Genomic DNA, 21,152 nt, shown 5'->3' with positions numbered 1-21,152 from the left:
AGTGATAATTTATATACTATTTTATTCTTTAATACAAAAGTTAAAAATAAGTTTCCATTTATATGCCACTATGTCTAGAATAGAATTTTTTTATTTTATGAAATTATAGCTATTACTTCAATTCATACATCACATTTTATTTAAAACTAATGCTTTTTTCCCTACGAATTCACAAATCTGTAAGCAGAAGAGTAAAAAACCAAAAGAGAAAGCCTTAAAATATCCCTTTAAAATGATATGATTTTTCTGTTTACCCTCTGGATACAGGATGTAGATGGTATGACAGGGAAACATCTGGGTAAAGTAGGCAATATTTAAAAATGTGAACAGTATTTTTAATATATGATAGTGTTGTACTGAGTTTACCACCTTATCAAGAATATAAGAACCATCAGTATGTTATATTTCAAACCTGCACTACATTAAAATGTGTAGTAAAGCATTTTGAATTGCATAAATTTCAACTTATAAGGAAATAATGCAAGTGATATACATTGCATAGGATGTTCTTTGTTCTCACAAATGTTTCAGTCCCTTTTATGTCTTAACAATGAAATTTACCAGCTGTCTCTGAATATTTAAAGGGATATTATGTTGAACAGAGAGCTCTTCTTGTTTCCCTACACTCTTGCTTCAAAAAGGCACACTGAAGTCCAGTGGGTAAAAGAAAGAAGGAGAAAGGGACATTTGGGCAGAGACAGGAGACTGGCATTAATTCACTCATCTCACAGGAGAAGAAATCACCTTGATAAGCAGAGAGCTCCCACACCATTGGAAATATTCATCCATGTTAAGGTTGAGTGAAGTTGAATTAACAGTCTTACTGGCTCAATGCAACATCAATTTATTATCTTATAGTCCTCTAGGTCAGAAGCTCCACTGGGCACAAATCAACATGTTAGTAAGGCTGTGATTTTTCTTGAGCCTCTATGGGAGAATCCATTTACTTGCCCTTTCCAGATTCAAGAAGTCACTTGCATTCCCTGGCTTGTGACTTCTTCCTCTAACTTCAGACCTAGAAGCATAGCATCCTCAAAGCTTTCTCTCTGACATTCATGCCTCCCTCTTATGACCCTTGTGATTAAGTTGGACCCCACTGTGTGATCCAGGATAATCATCTCATCCTCTTTAATTCAATCATAACCCGAAAGTCCCTTTTGTCATGTAAGATATTGGATTTGTAGGTTTGGGGACTCAAATATAAACATCTTTGGGGATATCATTAATCTGCCTACCATAGCGATATAGTTAAAATATAGATTGGTAAATGAACCTAGATTGCTAAGGGTCTTTCCAATGTTTATATTCTATAAATAAGGCAAAGAATTTAACTATCTATTAACAACTGATAAAAAGTTTATTTGGATTAAGAAACTGACCATAAAAATAAACAGATTCTCTTCACTCCTAAGAGTATTACTTTCTTTCTGTATGTCTACCCTAGATGACTAAATATTTTAGATAAAATTTATTATTTAGAAGAAGACCAAGCTTCTCTTACATACTGTGGTCCCATCCTAACGGGCCTGAGAAGGGACAATTGCTAACAAAAGCTTGCTGAAAAGTATGTGACTGATAAACTCAGGCAATTGGAGATTCTTAACAATTATGAAACAACCACCCTGTGGCTTTTCCAGGATGTTGCTATCTCAAAGGCTGCAGTGGTCGTTGGTCAGGGAATTATTGTCTCTCTTTCAAAAAAAAGGAAAAGATTAGAAAACACTATTTTTCCTTCTTCTTATGTACCTCCTATAAACTCCTAAATAGGAAAGAAATGATCAAGTTCCTAACTTGTAATTCATTTATCAGAAGCTGTTAAATATGCCACCAATGAAAAAATATGGCTTAACTAACTCATGTACGAATTACACCAATTTATATATACCAGTCTTCAGTTTCTTGTGGCCTTCAGCAAAAGATGTTCTGAAATGCTGCATAGAATAAAGCACTCTGCAATTTGGATTGATAGGAGACACTAAATTATACCTAAAGCAATTGACCAAATGATCTTGGTAGATCTTAAAGTGATAAACATTGCCATGAAAACAGTGACCACTTAATCCATCAGTAGAATAGTCTGCATTCTAAAAAATTCTAACTGGGGAAAAAATTCTCTATGGAAAAATCTTCTTTGTGGACCTACCACCAGGACAAAAGGGAACATATTTATACTAATTAAATTTCCATTGAAATCTATTTATTTTCTATTGAAATCATTAAATTAACTAAGACAAGGATAATTATCCCAATTGGAGTTTGATAAAACTTGTTGGAAGTTTTCCCCCACTACAACATCAGGTGTATATATGCATGCACACATATCAACACACACAATCTGAGTAATAATCACTGTTAATGTTTACTGAACACTCAATGAATGTCAAGCACTAGGCTCAAAACACCATATTAGGAACCATTGTTTCCCACTGTGAAGAAGTTAAAACTGAAGTTAAGAGAAGTTATAAAATTGCTAGTCAATGGCAAAACTAGAATTCGAAAATAGGCGGTTTAACTCCAGGGCCTTCATTTTTGATCCTCATGTAATATTGTCCCTCTATCAGTGGCCAGAAGTAATACCCAGAGAGAGAAATATATTTAGGTATAATATATCATAGAAACTGAACACATAAAAATCGATATTTGTAAGTTTTGTTTGTTTGTTTTCTGAGACAGAGTCTCACTCTGCCACCCAGGCTGGAGTGCAGTGGTGCTATCTCGGCTCACTGCAACTTCTGCCTCCCAGTTTCAAGCGATTCTCCGGCCTCAGCCTCCTGAGTAGCTGGAATTACAGGCTCGTGCCACCATGCCCAGCTAACTTTTTGTATTTTTAGTAGAGATGGGTTTCGCCATCTTGCCCAGGTTGATCTCAAACTCCTGAGCCCAGGCAATCTGCCCACCTGGGCCTCGCAAAGTGCTAGGATTAAAGGCGTGAGCCACTGTGCCTAGCCAAATATTTGTGAGTTAATGTTCTTAATGCCTAAATATATACTTAAGATTTCCTTAAATTTCACTAATTTCAATATAAATATATAGCTAAACTGTAGAGCTAGCCCCAATTTTCTGGAGGCTTCTTGCAGTGAAATTGCATAAGAGGTATTCACAGTAATTCATTAAGTTTAAGTGGTTTTTAAATCATAAGATAAACATTAAAGTCAATGACTAGGTGGAAATTTCCAATATTCCTCATACCAGCTACACTATTGTCAAATGTATCAGTGGGAATGTCCTGAATGATGAAGAATCTAATAATATATTGTTCATCATTCATTTTTATTCACACATCTGTTCATTCATTCTACAGATATTTATTGAGTAAAATAAAGCAGAATATTTGCAGACATAAGGATGACAGCAGACTTACCCCAAGGATTTCAATGGATGTGATGGCAATTGATGGATGTAACGGCAGGCTATAAGAGATGCACTTGACCTGTGAAAGGAAATGCAGGACTGAACTCCTTAGTTAAGTCTGTAAGAATATACAAGATATGGCCCAACAAATGAAGGGTAAAAAATTTTTTGGGCAGAGGGAACAGCATCTGCAATGGCAGAAAGATCTGCGAACATGTCATAGTCAAGAACTCTTCAGTATAAGTGGACAATATTAGAATCATGTGGACGGATACACAGTGAAAGCTGAAAATGTAGGTGAAGGCTGGATCATGCACCTACACGTAAAATATTATTCAAGGATTTTGAACGTTTTTAGAGAATGTGAATGCAACTAATATGGCCACCTCCATGCCTCTTCCTTTCATATCAGATGAAGCAAATGAATAGGACAAGTCTAATTTAAGGCATGCCTCTATCCTCCCTGTCATTTAAAAAAAGAGGCCCCATGGCCATTTTTGTTTAGAATATGGCATTTATTTCATTCACAAAAAGAAAATGCATATAGCCTTTGCTTGCCAAGGAAGACGTTAGAGAACATAATTATTCACAGCAAAATAAAGAACTGGAAGGGACATATGTGAGTGGAAAGAGGGGAAGCTGACTGTATTTGTCTGGTGCTGAGAAGTACACAGGACAAGTGAAGTGCTGAGTAATAGCTGTGGGAAGAAGGGCAGGGGAAGAACACTGGTAGGTGGGTTCTGAATGGAGATATGGGGAAAGCTGTAAATTCTGAACTAAAGATGAAAGTTATGTGTGGATGGTGAACAGGGGAGAAACTTGTAAGGTTGGGTGAAAGAGCATACAGAATAGAGTAGTTCTTACCATTCGCGAGGGCTAGTATCTCTGGAGTTAGAAGTATATGCCAACATTTATGTGTGAACCAAAAAAAGATATTGAAAAACTTGATAATTATGTGAATGAAATGAATAAGGACTGATGGCAAGAAGAATAGAGAGGAAGAAGATTGTTTAATAAAAGAAAAAACTGGCAATATCCATTTCAAAATAAGCTATATTCTGCCTCTTACACCCACACAAAAGTGAAATAAAATTTGCCAAAAGGAAATTGCCAATTGTCAAAGAAAAAAAGAAAACTGGCAGTCCTAATTATACTTGCTAGAAATGAACAAACTGAATAATCTCTATGAATCATTCTCATTGCTGTCCAGTACAAAATCCTGAGTAGCATTCTTAATTTGGACATTCAATATTTTATTATTGATTTACAACCCAACTTGTTTTCACAACAGATCTAAGTCATCTGAAAGAAACTTTGTACATTAAAACAGCAAAATATAAATGTAAAAATAACGAGAGTCATTGGAAATAGAATCAGAGCTGGACTAGGAACAGGAGATGAGCAGAGACGGGTATATCATGTTGCTTTTAAGGCCAACATCAATTCCTATCCCTTTGCTAACCCACAGATTTGTCTCTTCCTCCCAGCCAAAGAAGAAAAGAAAATGATTCAACTATATGGTTATCCTTTTCTGTGAAGAGAAAAATATATTATCAGTTCTTCAGAAGTATATGTTTAGAATTTAGATATCAAATTTGAACGAAATAAGAGATTAGTTGAATACATGTTATCTGAGTGTCATCTCAGGAAAATTAATATCATTAGCGAATATTTTAAAAAGCAAATCAAAACCCCCTTTTCTGTTTTATTTATTTATTTTTGAGACAAGGTTTCCCTTTGTTGCCTGGGGGCTGCAGTGAAGTGGCCTTATTATGGTTCACTGCAGCCTCCAGCTCCTGGGCTCAAGCTATCCTCCTTCCTCAGCCTTCTAAGTGGCTATGACTATAGGCATGAGCCACTGAGCCCAGCTGATTTTTTTCTTTTATAGAAATGGGGTCTTGCTTTGTTGCCCAACCTGGTCTAGAATACCTGGCTTCAAGCTCTGGCTTCAAGGGATCCTCATATCTCAGCCTCCCAAAGTGCTGGGATTACAGGTCCTTCTCCAATTTAAACACCATAATACTCTTTTGTATTTTTTATCTTCAATTAAGTTTAGAGTGTCTTAGCTACAACTGAAAATGCTGTCTAAGGTAGAAAGTAATTTATTTTTCCAGAATTTCCTTCCAAGTTTAGTAAGCACTTCCAAAACAAGAGAGACTATGTAACTTGGGAATTGGTATATCGCTATTATCACTATAACTACACTTTTTCTTGAAAACATATCAAATATTTAATTTCTCTCTCCAGATCTTATTCTCTAAGTAAACCTGGTTTGTAAAATCAATCTACAAAAGGCTTTTTCTGCTGTCATTTTATAAGGGCTACTTGAATTTTTATGAAAAACTACATTTGTTATAACCCAAAGGCATTTTCAAGCAAAGTAGCATTTTTATTTCAATTTTTATTCAAATTATTTTATACAAAATATGTTCATATATACCAAAGAATTATGACAATGTGTATTTTGAAAAAATCAACTTCACACTGAAAGGCACTTGATAGTTATTTGAGATATATATTATTGTTCTTGCTGTCTGCTTCCAACACAGCCTAAAACCAACTGGCATTTCAAGCTCTGTTATTACTTAACACATAAAAATATGTATTTTAGTGCATACGCTTTATACAGCAAAAATTTCACAGTTACAACTAACATTATGTTTTCTTTTAAGTCACAAATAGTTAAGTTCTATGTTAAATGCCATGCACATTTAGCCTACCCATGATACCAAAATGTTTCATTTTTATTTTAGTTCCAAATTATGGAGCAGAAACCTAAAACAGAGAGTTCATTTTAGTCATATATCTAAAAGAAACTAATCAAGGTATATGAGCCCTCTAATTTCAATTATGAAATAAATGTAGTGTAATCTAATAAAAGCCAAAATTATAGCGCTCAAATACCTATTTAAGTCTTCTTACTATGGAAACTTTCTGAAGTCAAATAAACACAAATTTGTTTAGGTTCTGGAAGGTACCAACTAGCATAGGTGCTAACTAAAAAGTTATTGAAATCAGTTAGGGGAAAGAAGAAATGGCTGTAAAGGCAATTACAAGAAAGGAGGTTGCTTTATATGATACTTGACATAAAAAAGAGAACATGTATTATAAGAATTGTAACTAAGTCATCTTTATTGAAAACATCTGAAAATTCCAACATGAAAGGCAGTATTATGCATTCATGAATTCAAGAAGAGGATGCAGGTGACTTCTCTACAGGAGGGCATGCCTTCATAATTATATTTGGCACTTGAAAAGTGCATCACTTTAAGAGCAATTTTGAATGTCTTTAATGTGTATTTATTAGGCATAATGAAAATATACACAGTCAGATATTATAGGCATTAGAAAAAAAGGACAAGGGTTTAACTGCACTCATTTCCTCATTTAGGAAGTTCTCTGGATGGATGGATGTATCTTCAAGGTAGTTCATCTCTTCTAGAACTTCTTTCATTTATAGATATACATTTGTAATTTATCAGGGGAATTCTGTAGAAGATTGTTGGTCCATTTAAAATGCTTGTTTATTTATATTCCACATCCTCCTATTAGCCAATTTAATCAGCTATATAACTTAAGATAAAATAACATAAAATATTCAGCGACCCTGATTTTTCACTTTGATGACAATCCCCAAAATTTCCTTTATACCCAATGCATTAAGACAATAGGCATTCCCAGAAAAAGATATTCCAGGATGTCTAACTATGGTGCTCCCAGGAATAAGCACTTCTTAAGAAATATAACCTTATCTAAACTTCAAAAGAGTAATAATAAGCTAAATATGTACCACAGATAAAATATATATCTACCATTATTATTAACATGTAATCAATAGGTATCCCGAATGATAGTCTCACTATTAACGGCACTACATTCGAATATAAACTTGAGATGCTATTTTAGATTACATAACTAAAAGTCAAGTCAAATATATTTTTCTTATTACATAGAAGATATTTGTTTTATTGAATTCAAACATGGTGATAGAACTTAGAAGTTCATGAACACTGAATTAATCTATAGACTATGTTCTCAATGAATAGCTTAATTATTGATTAAGTTATTAAATTTAATTATTAAATTGAGCAGCCACTTTTTCAGAGCAGCCCATGTGGACTGGTTTGCTGGGTCCCCTAAGTGCTCCCAATTATTAAAACAAAGTTTTACCATTAATATATTTGATGGTAGAAGACTATATAACATAATATATAAAAAACTTCTTTGGCTTGAGCACAGATAGCAATGTGTATCTATCTATTTTTCTATCTATAATGTATATATGTGTATCTCATAATGATTTTTAAAGTCATCATGTAGTCATATTATTTTAGAGTTTAGATAGAGTCAGGGATAGGTATAAATTGTGGTAGAATTTAGAAAATGCACAATTTCTAAAAATAGAGACTTTTATCATTAAGCACCATAAAATCCTCTCTCATTTTTCTTTTTTTTTTTTTTTACTTTCTTTAATATATCCCTGGATTTAAAGTAGTATAAACTATCTCCACTCAATTATTCCCATTTTAATTAGGTTTAAAAAGCAGTATGCTATTTTTTCACACACAGTCTCTAAAAAGAAGAGAGATGCAATAGATAAAAGACATTACCATGTTTTCACTTTGAAGATAGAAGGTGAACTTCGCTCTGGGATTTTCAGTTTACTGATCTGCAAAAACTGTTTGGGGGTAAAATGCTTTATTTCTCAAATAACTCATTAAGAATTTATTACAACAATTCCATATAATGATTCAACATGTTTTCTAAATTAAATCCTCTGAAATAAATATAATCATTCTTTTTTACTTTTAGCTTAATATTGCATGTTTGGATTTTACAGACATGTGATTTGAACATAAATGTACACAACTACTTTACCTATATAATTGAAGAATTATGTCTATAGGAAAGTGAAATGTTTTATCCATAATATCCAGATATCAGATATCCATAATATCAGAACTACAAAAGAAGAAATCCTTATTATGTCAAAAAGGGATTGTAGCTTTCTCCTTTCTGTAGCAGAGGTAGAAAGTAGTCTTAACCAATAATTGTTTTATTGAATATTAAGACCATGTTCTACATGCAAACAGTTCTAATAAAACAGAAAAATGTGGAGCAAAAGTAATAGGAGAGACACTTGGATAAAAAGGGCAAAGACCAAAGTTGAAGTATTGGAAATCTTAGTGAAAGTTAGTTAAGTCAACTAAGAATATCTCTATACTAAATAAACTGAGTTTCAGTGAGTGGAAATAATTAAAGTCATTGATGTAAAGGTCAATTTTAGGTCATTCCTGGCACTAAATTTGAAAAAAAAAAATGTCAGAGTAGCTATGTTTTTTTAAAGAAATAGATGAATGTATTTTATGGATCTCTGAGTTTAACATTTATACTAAAGGAAAAAAATCAATAAAGTTATGTCAACCTGAAAATAACTGGGGAATGTGTATTGCTGAATTAAAAAAAGATCTATAACCACAGTTTACAGTTTCATATTTTGCAATTAATTAATAAGGAAGGCAAACACACATTTATCTAGATTAGGAAAGTTTTCAAGTGTGTAAGGGTCTAAGGCACGGAAGGTAGTGATCCACTTCACCTTAGGGAGAAAGGCTAAGTGTTATGTAATGGGAAGAGGACCTCAACTCCTTGGAAGACTCATCTCAACCACCTGCCAATGATAGAGAATGAATAAACACAAATTTTCACACAGTGCCCAGCTCACATAAGAAACTATTCAAATATTGAAAAAGCCATGCAAATTCCATAATAAAATGTAAAAGAAGACCAAGTAAATGAAATAGTGTTGAGAAAGTACATATATCATTTAATTTAGATTTTTTAAATGATGCATATGTAATTTAAGTACATCCAAATGTGTAAATAAATATTGGAGAGAAACTTCCAGTGAGTCAAAGTGTAGATCCTAGATAACAAAGTAAATTAATTTGTACTTTAGTAAAAACCAGCCCAGCAGTGAATAAAAATAGTGCCCTGAGGGTGGGGAGTACCTGGTGAACCCTGGTCAACCAGCACAGCCATGTGGTCAATGGGCTGTCTTCTCCCATCCGCATTCACACATCCAGTCTCTATAGTGTCAGTCAGGCTCTTGGGAGATGACTGACCAAAGTGGGAGAGAAAGGACACTTTTTGACCATGTAACAGAAATTCTTCTGCAAGCCCTACAGATTTGGGAAGATGAACACCATAGTCTAACCAACTTGAATAGAACTAAACTGTGTAAGATTATGAAGCAATTCTCCCTTTATACTGAGAAGTCTTAAGGCACAAACAGTACAATGCACTACCCAATTTAGTTTTCCATAACCAAAAGGAGGGCGAGGGAGACAGGCACGGAGATTACCAAAGCGCTGAAAAATAATACCTATGAGAAAAGGCAGAACATTGTATGTTTTCTAGATGAAATAGACTTAAAGAAGAATTTAAAGGATTTAAGTTGGCTGTAAGAAAGATTCTCCTGGCACTGTGAGTTGTTAAACATTAAAGTGGTTTGCTGAGACTGCAGGAACTCCAATTCTGAGAATCTTTACAAATGGGAAAGATTCAGACCTGCTACTTAGAGGGACTGAATGTGGGCTTTATTAAACTAGAACTCTGCAAGTGCCTGCTAACCCTGTGAGTTTAATTGTTAAGTACTTATACAAACAGTATTTTCCACCTAGCAGTTCTGACTCAGTACTGTATACAGTTGTTGGGGGGAGCAGTTGCAACAACCCACTTTTTATAGTACATAAAAGCATGTGAAGGAATGGTTTGTCATGAGGAATCCTAGTGATATCTCTGGGCACCTGTACTTTCTGATCTTAGATTTCTCATGTAAATTACATATAGCATTTATTAATAATCAAAGGCTTTTATAATATGTTGCAGTTTTGAATAATTCATGCTAAAGAAGCATTAAACCATGATGGAAAATATCAAACATAAAAAAATTAAAGTTGGGCAATTTCAGTTTTCCCTCTTGATATCATACAGACTTAAATACTGTTTTTTATATGAAACCTCAAAAGTTGGTCTTTAAGTTTGGATACTTAGTCACTAGTAGTCCAAAACTAATATATATATATATTTTTTATTATATATATATTTATTATATATATATAAATTACACACACATACACATTCACACACATTTTCTTGAAACATATTTGGAGCCTTAAAACATAATAGCATGTACCAATAAATGAATTAATAATGTATTTAACTCATATAATCTGGATGAAATTATTTTATAAAAAGAATGTGAATAAATTGAATAGTAACTAAATTGAATAGTTTACTAAGTTAAAAAGCAATCACGTTAATTGCATGTTAATATATTTGTATATTATACAATAAATTATCCAATTCAGATTTCCATAAAGAATTCTTTTACTTCCCCTTAAAGAATGTGCATAGTTGAGCATTAGATATAATCAAGTTTTCACTACCTATAACTTTCCTTTTGCCAATGATTTGAGGGAAAATCTTTGAGTTTTTCTCACAAAGTAACAGTAGCATTATTAAACTAATCTCAACTGATGACTTTACAAAAGCACATTATAACGTGCCACTCAAACTTTCTACACTGCTCAAATCAGCAGATTCATAAGTTGACATAGCACAGAGGAGCTACCTTCCGAGCCCTGCAGTTAACTGCATTCAGTAAATATTTACATCCATAGCACTATAGATCCTACTGACTGAATTGAAAATACACATGTAAATACACACCCCTCTCTGTGTCACAGTCTGTCAATAAATTGTATAAACGGACACGATGTATCTCCATACCTATGGATAAGGTATACGTTTTAGATGTCCACCACCTACTCATTGTATCAGGATACTATCTCTCAATATCTTTTTGTTTGTGTTGAGTTGGAATGTTTGTGTATGTATGTGTGTGCGCGCGCACATTACCGGAGAGGGAGATCCGTTCTTGCAGAGGGGTCCCCTGAAGACTCCTTTAATGCCCCGGTAGTGCCCATTGCTGAGATGTCTCGAACTGATGACCAGGTAACAAGCCATGTGGGTCCGGGCAGAGGCGCAGAGTCTCAACTCCTCACCAGGCGACCAGCCGTGGAAAGCGGGCGGGTTTCTCAGCGGCAACAGCGACTACCACCTCCCGAGAAGACGCGGCCAGCAGGACGCAGGGGGAGGCGGTGGCAGCGCGTCCCTGCTCCGCGCCCCGTGCGGGGCTCCTGCTGCCGACAGCTGCTGCTCTGACAGAGGCGGCGGCGGCGACAGCACAGAGCACGGAGGGGACCCGGCGAGCCAGTCCACATGCTGCTCTGACGAGGTGGCTGCTCAACCGCGGGCCAGCGATATATTTATTTAAGGACAACTTCCAGGGTCCACCAGGGAATCAGGAATTCCCCCGCCCCTTTCCTCCCGCCCCGTGCCTTCGCGCCTGGCGCCTGCCCGGGGGATGCTCAGGCGCGGGTACCCATCGTCCGGCCGGGGGCGTCCTGGGCTGCTGGCTGCAGTGTGAAGATCCAGCAGCAGCAGCCGCCGCCGCCGCCGCTGCCTTTGTGGGGAGAGTGGCGGGGAGTCCTTGGGAGCGCCAAAGCGCTGCCCCCGCTGCAGTCGGGAGAGGGCGGAGGAGGAGACGGGCGGGCCGGGGTGAGGACAGGGAGTTGGGGACGCGGCGACCTGTGCTTGAGGAGGGCAGTTAGCGCCGCTGCTGGGAGCTGTGGGCTCGGGGCTGCCCAGGAGGCTCAGGTGTGCTGTGGGGCGAGGCCAGGAGGTGACAGCTGCCGCGGCAGCCGCGGGGGGGCTCTCGGGGCTGCGGGACCCGCCTCTCCCACCTCCCGGCCTCAGCCGCCCAGCCCCCCGGTTCTTCTGCCCTATCTCTGAGCCAACTTTCCACTGTTTGGGAGTCACCTGGCAGGACTGGGGAGGCCGTGGTGGAGGAGATGGGCAGGAGGAGAGCGTTTTCTTTACTCTTTCGTTGCCTGCTGGCCTTCAGCTTTTCTTCAGCGCTCTGGCTGACGGCGGCGTTGGCAGAAGCAACAGCTCCCCAGCCGGTTGCAAGAATGAGCTGTGCAGCCACAAATAGGGCAGACAGATTAGATGCGCCGTGGTAGGGAACGCACGGACGAGGAAAGTTTTGGGCAGAAAACTTATATAAGGTATAGAAACGAGACATGCATGCGTATATGTGCATATACATGCACGTACCCAGAGTTATGAAGATTCACTTACAAGCCTTTCTGTATCTTAGCGAGGCACATATTTTTGGTCTCTATAAGACCTCTGTGCTTTCAAAACCCCCAATAATCACCCCTCTCAGAAGTGGTTTTTAACGGACGTTATTTCGTTTACCGTAATTTAAGCCACCAGGGAGCGAGCTGCACTGAGAATAAAAAGACCTGGGCAGAAATGTGCTCTGAAAGGAGAAGATAGCCCTCCCAGGGTTTGGAGACACCCTGCACTCTCCTCCACCCCGCGGTTGCTTAATGCGGTTCTGCAATCCATCTCTGCCTCACCTCGCCTTGTCTGTGCCTGGGAGAAGGTAAAGGTTCACTTCCTCTCAGTCTGTTGCTTCAGCGCTGGAATTGAAAGGCTACCGCCAATGTGCTGAGAATTCTCCCCAGTGTTGTCCTCTCCTGTCTCCCACAATGCCCCATTCGCATCCCGGTTGACATTGACACAAAAGCAGAAACAGGTTAAAAGGAAAAAAAAAAAACTGTTAATTTAATTTTTCCTATTCAGGCAACTCATAAAATTCTTAAGCAAAAAAGGAACAAAAAAGAATCTAACTATAACTTTTGTAACTACCCAATAAAAGCTTGACTTTTTGTTTACATCATTACAATGGCTTAATATCCTTAATATTTTATTTAAAAAATACATAGATGTACTTCTCATTTTAAAGGTTTTATATAGTCTTTTAAAGTGTTTGCAAAGCTTCTGAGTATATAAGGTAAAAATGCCAATTCCTTGCAAACCTTCAGAATAAAAATTACTGAAACTGGGATAGTGCAATGTAAATCTTAGGAATTGTTTATTTTAAATAAATTGTTGGTAAGAACTTTTGAAATAAAAATAAATTTATAGAGCAGTGGCAGCAGATGCAACAGATCCATCTTCTCCTTTCTATTGATGTATTTAACACCACATCAATGGCATGTTTAACAACGTAGTGTTTGTTCAACTTACAGCTGTAAAGTGTTTCCTGAAGCTGAGAACAAGTAATATTAATTCATGTATAGACATTAGATATATTTTATACAAGGAAAACAATGTATTTGCAAATAGTAAAACTTCAAAAATAGGTGAAATATTGACCAAAAAATGAATAAAATGGAATTTTTGAAGAAGATAGTGTGGCTCAGTTGATAGCTACTATTTTACTCTGGATAAATAAATGTAGGTAGCAAACAGCATTGAGGACCAAGGCATAAGCAACTTAGAATGGATTAGAAAGATGAATGACCTCATTTCTGTAAATAACAGCCCAAGGGTACTATGTCTTCTTCATTGAGCAAATATACTTCCTAATACTGCTTAATTATTTTTATGAATCAGCCATATTTTTATACAATGGAAGGATGGATAAGATTAATCAAAATATAAAATTCAAACACACCCTATTCTGTTTTATATCTTATTCAAAGTACTTGTTAGCTATCCTGACATTCTTGTTCATTAGACCATTATCCTGTGTCTATTTGAGTTTTTCCCAGAGGAAACAAAATAATCTACTTTTTATAGTAATGTTTCAAAGACTACTGTAATTTTGCTGAATTTCTTAAAAATTTTTAAATTTCAAAATATTTTTCCTTTAGAAATGGATAATACAGAATTTGTTCATTTGCCATATTTTAAGCATTAGGTTGTCCTTTTCTAATTTTTGCCATTCATCTTAAAATATTGAGGCAAAAAATTGACACAATTGTCACATTTATCTAGTTTTAAGAATAATTCTAAAAACAAACAGAAAATGAAAGCAACTCCCTTCTTTTCGTTGCCAGATTGTGACTGATATCTATCAGTGTGGTGTCGTCATATTTCACAACTCCCCATTTTTGCTAGCATATATTTTAAATGTGGCTCACCAAATGTAAATAAAAGAAAGATGTGTATATTTATTTACATAGTTGCTAAAGATATCAAGTTGCTCAGTTGTATTAACTTTTCTCTCTACTAAAAGAGATACTTTCTTTCCAACTCCAGTAATTAAAAATTTTCAGTGAAAAGTGAAAGAAAATTAGAAATAAGTCTATGCTAAATGAGTTTTAGATATGAGTAAAATTCTATTACAGCAAACATTATGAAAAGCAAATATCATGTGCAATTTCACAAGGTCCATTTATTTAAAACAATATTTTATCTGTTGAGTCCTCATTCCATGGAAGAGGATGTGAATGGCAAAGGGCATGGACTTCAGCCTGTAACGAAGTTGATATTTCCATGTATTTCCAGATTCATAGCTGTGTCATAGATGACTGACACAGTGAGAAGTCCTCTCTTCTATTACCTTTATCAACATATCTTAAATACACCCCACACCTCTATATCCCCTGCCTCCACCTTAGTCCAAACCAGTATTATCTTCTGCTTGGGCCATTGTAATATCTGCCTAACCAGCCTTCCTGCCTTCAGTGTTGCCCCCATACACAATTTATTCTTTATATCCAAAGGCCATAGTGATATTTATTTTAATATATTATATCCTAGTACATTGCTATTTAGCCATCCAATGATTTCATATCACGCTCAGAATAAAATCCAAACTATACTCTGTTTTAAAAGTCCTGTTTGATCAAGTGCCTGTCTGCCTCCTTCTTCTGCCTTCCCCTGGGAAATCCCTGTGCTCCTCACAGTGTTCCTCAGGCACATGCAGCTTTTCACTGCAGAGTCTCTTTTCCAGCTCTTCTTTTTACTAGAAATCCTCCTATCTGCACGTCACAAGGGAAACATCTTCTTGTCCTTCAGGTCAGATATAAAGGTTGTCTCTTCAGAGAGGCCCTTCCTTCTGACCAATGAAGCTAATGGAGCTACTTAGAACCTGGAACTTTTTTTTGTTGTTGTTAAATAAATTAATAGACTTTATTTTTTAGAGCAGTTTTAGGTTTGCAGAAAAATTGAACAGAAAGTACAGAGAGATCCTATATCCCCTTACTGCCCCAGCAGACAGGTTTTTCTATTATTAACATCTTGCATTTATGTAGTACATTGTTACAATTGAAGACCCAATGTTGATATAATATTATGAACAAAAGTTCATGGTTTACATTAGAGTTCACTCTTTGTCTACAGGTTTTGACAAATGTATAACAACACGTATTAACCATTACAGTATCATACAGAATAGTTTCACAGCACTAATATTCCCTGTGCTCCATCTGTTCATCCTTCCCTGTCTCCCTCTGAATCCTTGGCAACCACTGATCTTTTTACTCTTTCCTTAATTTTACCTGTTCAAGAATGTTGTGTAGGTGGAATCATACAATAGTTAGCTCTGTCACACTGGCCTCTTTGATTCAGCAACAGACATTTAAGTTTCTTCCATATCTTTTTAGTGGCTTGATTATCTCCTTAATTTTTGTTAACAAATAATATTACACTATGTTAGGGGTTGAATTCTGCACCCCCCACCTAAAATGGCAAAGTCCTTATCACCTGTGAATGCTACCTTATTTGGAAATATGGTTTTTGCAGATGATCAAGTTGAAGTGATGTCATTGGGATGGACCCTAATCCAAAATGACTCTTGTCATTATCCAAAAAAAAAAAAAAAAAAAAGGTTTGGGAAGGATTTGAATGCAGAGACAGGGGCACAAGGAGAATGTCATGCGAAGATTGTAGTCCTTATGCCATGAGCCAATGCCATGAACCAAAGAATGCCAGAAGATTGCTAGCAAACCATCAGATGTTAGGAAAGAGACAAAGAACAAATTATCCTTCAGAAGAACCAAGCCTGCCAATACCTTGATTTCAGACTTCTAGCCTCCAGAATTGTGTTACAATTAATTTCTGTTGTTTAAGGCACCCAATTTGTGATACTTTGTTACCGCATCCCTAAGAAACTAATGCACCACAGTTTATCTATTTACCTACTGATTAATATTTTGGTCACTTTGAAGTTATGGCAATTATGAATAGAGCTGCTATAAAACATTCATATGCTAGTTTTTGTGTGGACATAAGTTTTCAACTTATTTGGCTAAATGCTAAGAAATACAATTGCTGAATCTTAGGTTTAGTTTTGTAAAATATTGCCAAATTGTCTCCCAATGTGACTGTGCCATATTTCAATCCCACCAATAGTGGATGAGAGTTCCTTTTGTTCCATGTGCTCATCAACATTTATTGTTGTCAATGTTTTGGATTTTGACAATTTAAATGGATATGTAATAGCATTGCACTGTTGTTTTAATTCACAATTTCCTAATGACTTATGATGTTGAACATCTCAGTATGCTTATTTGCCATCTATGTATCTTTTTTGCTGAATTATCTGTTCATGTCATTTGCCCATTTTTAATTAAGTTGTTTGTTTCACTGTTGCTAACTTTTAAGAGTTCTTATATTTTAGATACCAATCCTTTATCAGATATGTTTTGCAATTATTTTCTCCACATCCATGGTTGATCTTTTCATTCTTTCAACTGTGTCTTTTGCAGAGCAGATATTTTTAATTTGAGTTCAACTTACCAATTTTCTCTTTCCTGAATCATGTTTTCAGTGCTCTATTTAAAAAGTCATTACCAGACCCAAGGCCAACTAGATTTTTCTCTGTATTTTCTTCTAGGGTCTTATGGTTTTGCCCTTAAAAGTAAAGGGCAAAGTCTATTATCCTTTTTGAGTTAAATTTTATAAATATGGAAAGTCTGTATCTAGATTCTTTTTCAATTTTTTTCATGTTGATCCAGTACCATTTGTTGAAAAGACTATACTTTCTCCATTAAACTGCCTTTCCTCTTTTGTCCAAGATCAATTGACTGCATTTGTGTGAGCTATTTCTGGGCTGTGTTCAATTCAATTGATCTATTTGTCTATTCTTTCACAAATATCATACTGTCTTGATTACTATAAAAACTTGTTTAGCAGCTTAAACTACTGTATATTTTAATATTTGCTTGTACATTTATGTATTGATTTATTATTTTTGAATTACAAGTCCATGAAAGCAGAGAATTTCTCTATTATGTCCACTTCTATGGTTCCAACACCCAAAGCAATATGGGGATATATATCTGTGTATATATACATATATGTATATATATGAACACACATATATAGGACAAATTCTGAAATTTAGGTTATGATATTTTTGCCTTTTTACATCTGCATCCTATGAAACATCTAATCAAATTCCACTGATTCTACTATTTAAACTCTATTTAAGCTAATTCCACTATTATTAAATTCTCACTTTCTCTATTTAAAGTCTCAACTTCTCCTCCCAGATATGATGCTTTATATCCTGCCACTTGAAAAATGAATTATTGTAAAAACTATGCATTCAATTACATTAAAGTTTTTATTACTTGGTAGTCAGAGATTTGGCATTCTTAAGTATGTATCATCCAAAAGGGACCTTTGTTGTCCCTTAAATTATTGAACCTGTCAGGCAAAAAACTCTGGTAGGTACAGCTCATAAATTAAAAAAAGGGAGACCTTAGATCAGGCTCTCACACTAGGCACCAACAGGACTGGGCTGGTATTATGAACCTGTGAAGTAGGTTGGTGTAGGAAGCAACAGGGACCATAGTAGGCATCTCATGGGAGTAGCTACCATGCAGCCTAAGGTATATGAGATCTCAAGCAAAATGTTGCAGGATCCTCCTACTACTTTAAAAGAAATTAAAAATCCAGATTTTTCTATAAATCCTCCTAATATTTAAATACTGGTAACTAACAGTATCTTTTTTTTATATACTGTGGTTTTTCTTTTGATCACAAATGAAAAAGCAAACTGCACTGGGAAAACATACAGACAATATAGAGATACAATAAAGAATTTATGCCTTGAATATAAAGAACTTATATCTTGAATATAAAGAACTCCTACAAATCAATAATAAAGAAAAACATTAAAAAAGAAAAGAAGAACTTCAAAGGCACTTCACAAAAGAGGATATTGAAACTCTTAATATGAAGCATAAGAAAAGATGCTCAATATATTTTTTCATCAGAGAAATGCAAATTTTAAAAGCAATGACAAATCTCAACCCACCCTTCAGAATGATTAAAACTAAAAAGACCAAACTACAAAATGATGACCAGGATGTGGAATTATCTCACATTTCTGGTGGGAGTTTAAATTGGAAAAACATGCTGTATGATAGATCTCTTGAAGTTAGTCCTCCTATCTAAAACTCTGTATCCTTTGACCAACATCTCACCAACTGCCCACAACCACTACCACTCCAGCCTCTGGTCACCACTATTCTACTCTCTACTTTTATGAGATCAACATTTTTAGATTCCACATGTAAGTGACATCACGTGCTATTTGTCCTGTGCCTAGTTTATTTCCCTTAACATAATGTCTTCCAGATTTATCCATGTTGTCACAAATGACAGAATTTCCTTCTTTATTATGGCTGAATAATATTCCACTGTGTATGTATAACACATTTTCTTTATCCATTCATCCACTGACAGACACTTAAGTTGATTCAATTTCTTGGTTATTGTGAATAATGCAATAAACATGTGAGTGCAGTTATCTCTTTAACATACTGATTTTATTGCCTTTGGATGTATATACCCAGGACTGGGATTGCTGCATCATATGGTAGCTCTATTTTTAATTCTTTGAGGAATCTCCATGCTGTTTTCTATAGTGACTGTACTAATTTCCATTCTCGCCAACAGTGTACCTTTTCTTCACATCCTCCCCAACATTTGTTATCTTATGCCTTTTTTGTTAATAGTCATTCTAATAGGTGTAGGTGATATCTCATGGTGGTTTTAATTTGCATTTCCCTGATCATTAGTAAGGTAAAGCCTTTTTTTAATCTACCTGTTGATTATTTGTAAGTCTTCTTTTGAGAAATGTCTATTCAAGTACTTTGCCAATTTTTAATCAAGTTATTCGGGTTTTTTTCCTATTAAGTTGAATTCCTTATATATTTTGGATATTAAGTTTTTATCAGACATACGGTTTGCAAATATTTTTCTCATTCCATAGGTTGTCTCTTTACTTTTTAATTATTTCCTTTGCTGTTCAGAAGCATTTTAGTTTAATGTAATCTCATTTGCCCATTTACTTGTTGCCTGTGCTTTGGGGGTTATAGCCACAAAAATCATTCCCCATATCAGTGCCACAGAGCTTTTCCCTTATGTTTTCTTCTGGTAGTTTTATATTATAGTTTTGGGTCTTACATTTACTAATCTGATTTTTTCTATATAATATGACATAAGGATCTAATTTCAAATTTTAGTATTGACAAATGCTGAGAATGGGTTTTAAATATTCTTACCACAAAACTGATAACTGAGGTAATGCATATATTAATTTGCTCCTTTTAGCATTCCATAATGTATTTCTATTTGAAAATATTATGTTGTACACAACAAGTATATACAATTTTGTCAATTTAAATAAAATAAAATTAAGAATGAAATGTTAAAAATAAACTGAAATCTTCCTGGTCCTCTTTTCTCAATAAATTAATTGCTGTTATAGAAAAAATACTTAAGTTGGAAAAACTCATTTGAGAAACTGCTTGGCAATATCTAGTAAAGCTAAACTTATATTATCTATTCCATGACCAGCAATCCTTTTCCTAGAAAAACAGTAAACATAAATGAGTGTTTATACCCACTAAAGGCACACATAGGAATATTTATAGCTGCTTTATTCCCAATAGCCAAAATTTGGAACAATGCAAGTGTCCATGATCAAAAGAGGGGAAAAATAAAATGTAATATATCAATCAAGGGAATATTACACAGCAATATAAAATAAAACTTGCTTGCAATGTTCATATCTTAACACATATTAATATCATAGACATAAAAATAAGCAAAAGAATTGAGACACAAATGGCTACAAACTGTCATTTCATTTACATGCAATTCAAGAACAGACAAAAATAATTTATGTTGATGGATGCTGGGATAGCTGTTATTTCTTGGGTGAGGTATATTGACTAGGAAGAGATAGAGTTATACTGACTAGGAAGATACAAGAGAGTGTTCTTGAATGCTGTCAACGCTCTGTATGTTTATCTTGGGTGTGTGTGTGTGTGTCTGTATAAAAACTCTTTGAGAGGTACACTGAAGAGTCAATGAGATAGCAAGACCCATCCAACAGAATGGCTACAATTAAAGAGACTAAGAGTACTAAGTGTTGGCAAGGATGAAAAATAATTTAAACTTTCATATAGCATGTACTGAGATTAGTGCAAGTATTCCAGAAAACTGTTGACAACATCTCCTAGAGCTGAATACTCACATACCCTATGACCCAGCAATTCCATGCCATGTGTGCATGCAGGTGATCACCAAAATACACATATAAGAATGTTTATTGAAGAAGTATTCATAGAAACCTCAAAATGGAAACAATCCAAATGTTCCTCAACCATAGCATGGATAGAAACTGTGGTATATTCATATAGTAAAATATTAGATAACAATAAAAGCAAGTAACTGCTACACAAAAGAAAATGAATGAATTTCATGGACATCAAGTTGAACAAAAGAAACAAGGCACAAAGAAGGAACAATATGCTTAGAGTCATTCAAGCTGAGAATACAGTTCATGTCCAACTACCTGATTCTCTGGTGTTTGTTTTGTTTTATTTCCTCATGACCAATCTAAGTTTATGTATTTA

General features: G+C 35.3%; 1 protein-coding gene across 3 annotated transcripts in view; it reads right to left on the bottom strand.

Moving 5' to 3' along the window:
- The window catches only part of ZNF804B (zinc finger protein 804B), a 590,375-nt gene extending 569,223 nt beyond the window's left edge, over positions 1-21,152 (bottom strand). The window contains exons 1-4 of one of the 3 annotated variants that reach the window (XR_008625892.2): positions 12,843-21,152; positions 8,881-12,394; positions 7,962-8,029; positions 5,539-6,840 (exon numbers count right to left, since the gene is read on the bottom strand). Coding sequence is in view for 1 of the 3 variants with exons in the window: in XM_055114657.2 (XP_054970632.1) it covers positions 11,275-11,382 (108 nt within the window). In the remaining 2 variants the exon portion in view is untranslated. The other 2 variants (XR_008625888.2, XM_055114657.2) reach the window with 2 other exon arrangements.

The sequence above is a fragment of the Pan paniscus genome, chromosome 6 (genome assembly GCF_029289425.2).
Source record: "Pan paniscus chromosome 6, NHGRI_mPanPan1-v2.0_pri, whole genome shotgun sequence".
NCBI classification, from domain to species: domain Eukaryota; kingdom Metazoa; phylum Chordata; class Mammalia; order Primates; family Hominidae; genus Pan; species Pan paniscus.
This window is presented reverse-complemented; position numbering and strand designations above follow the sequence as displayed.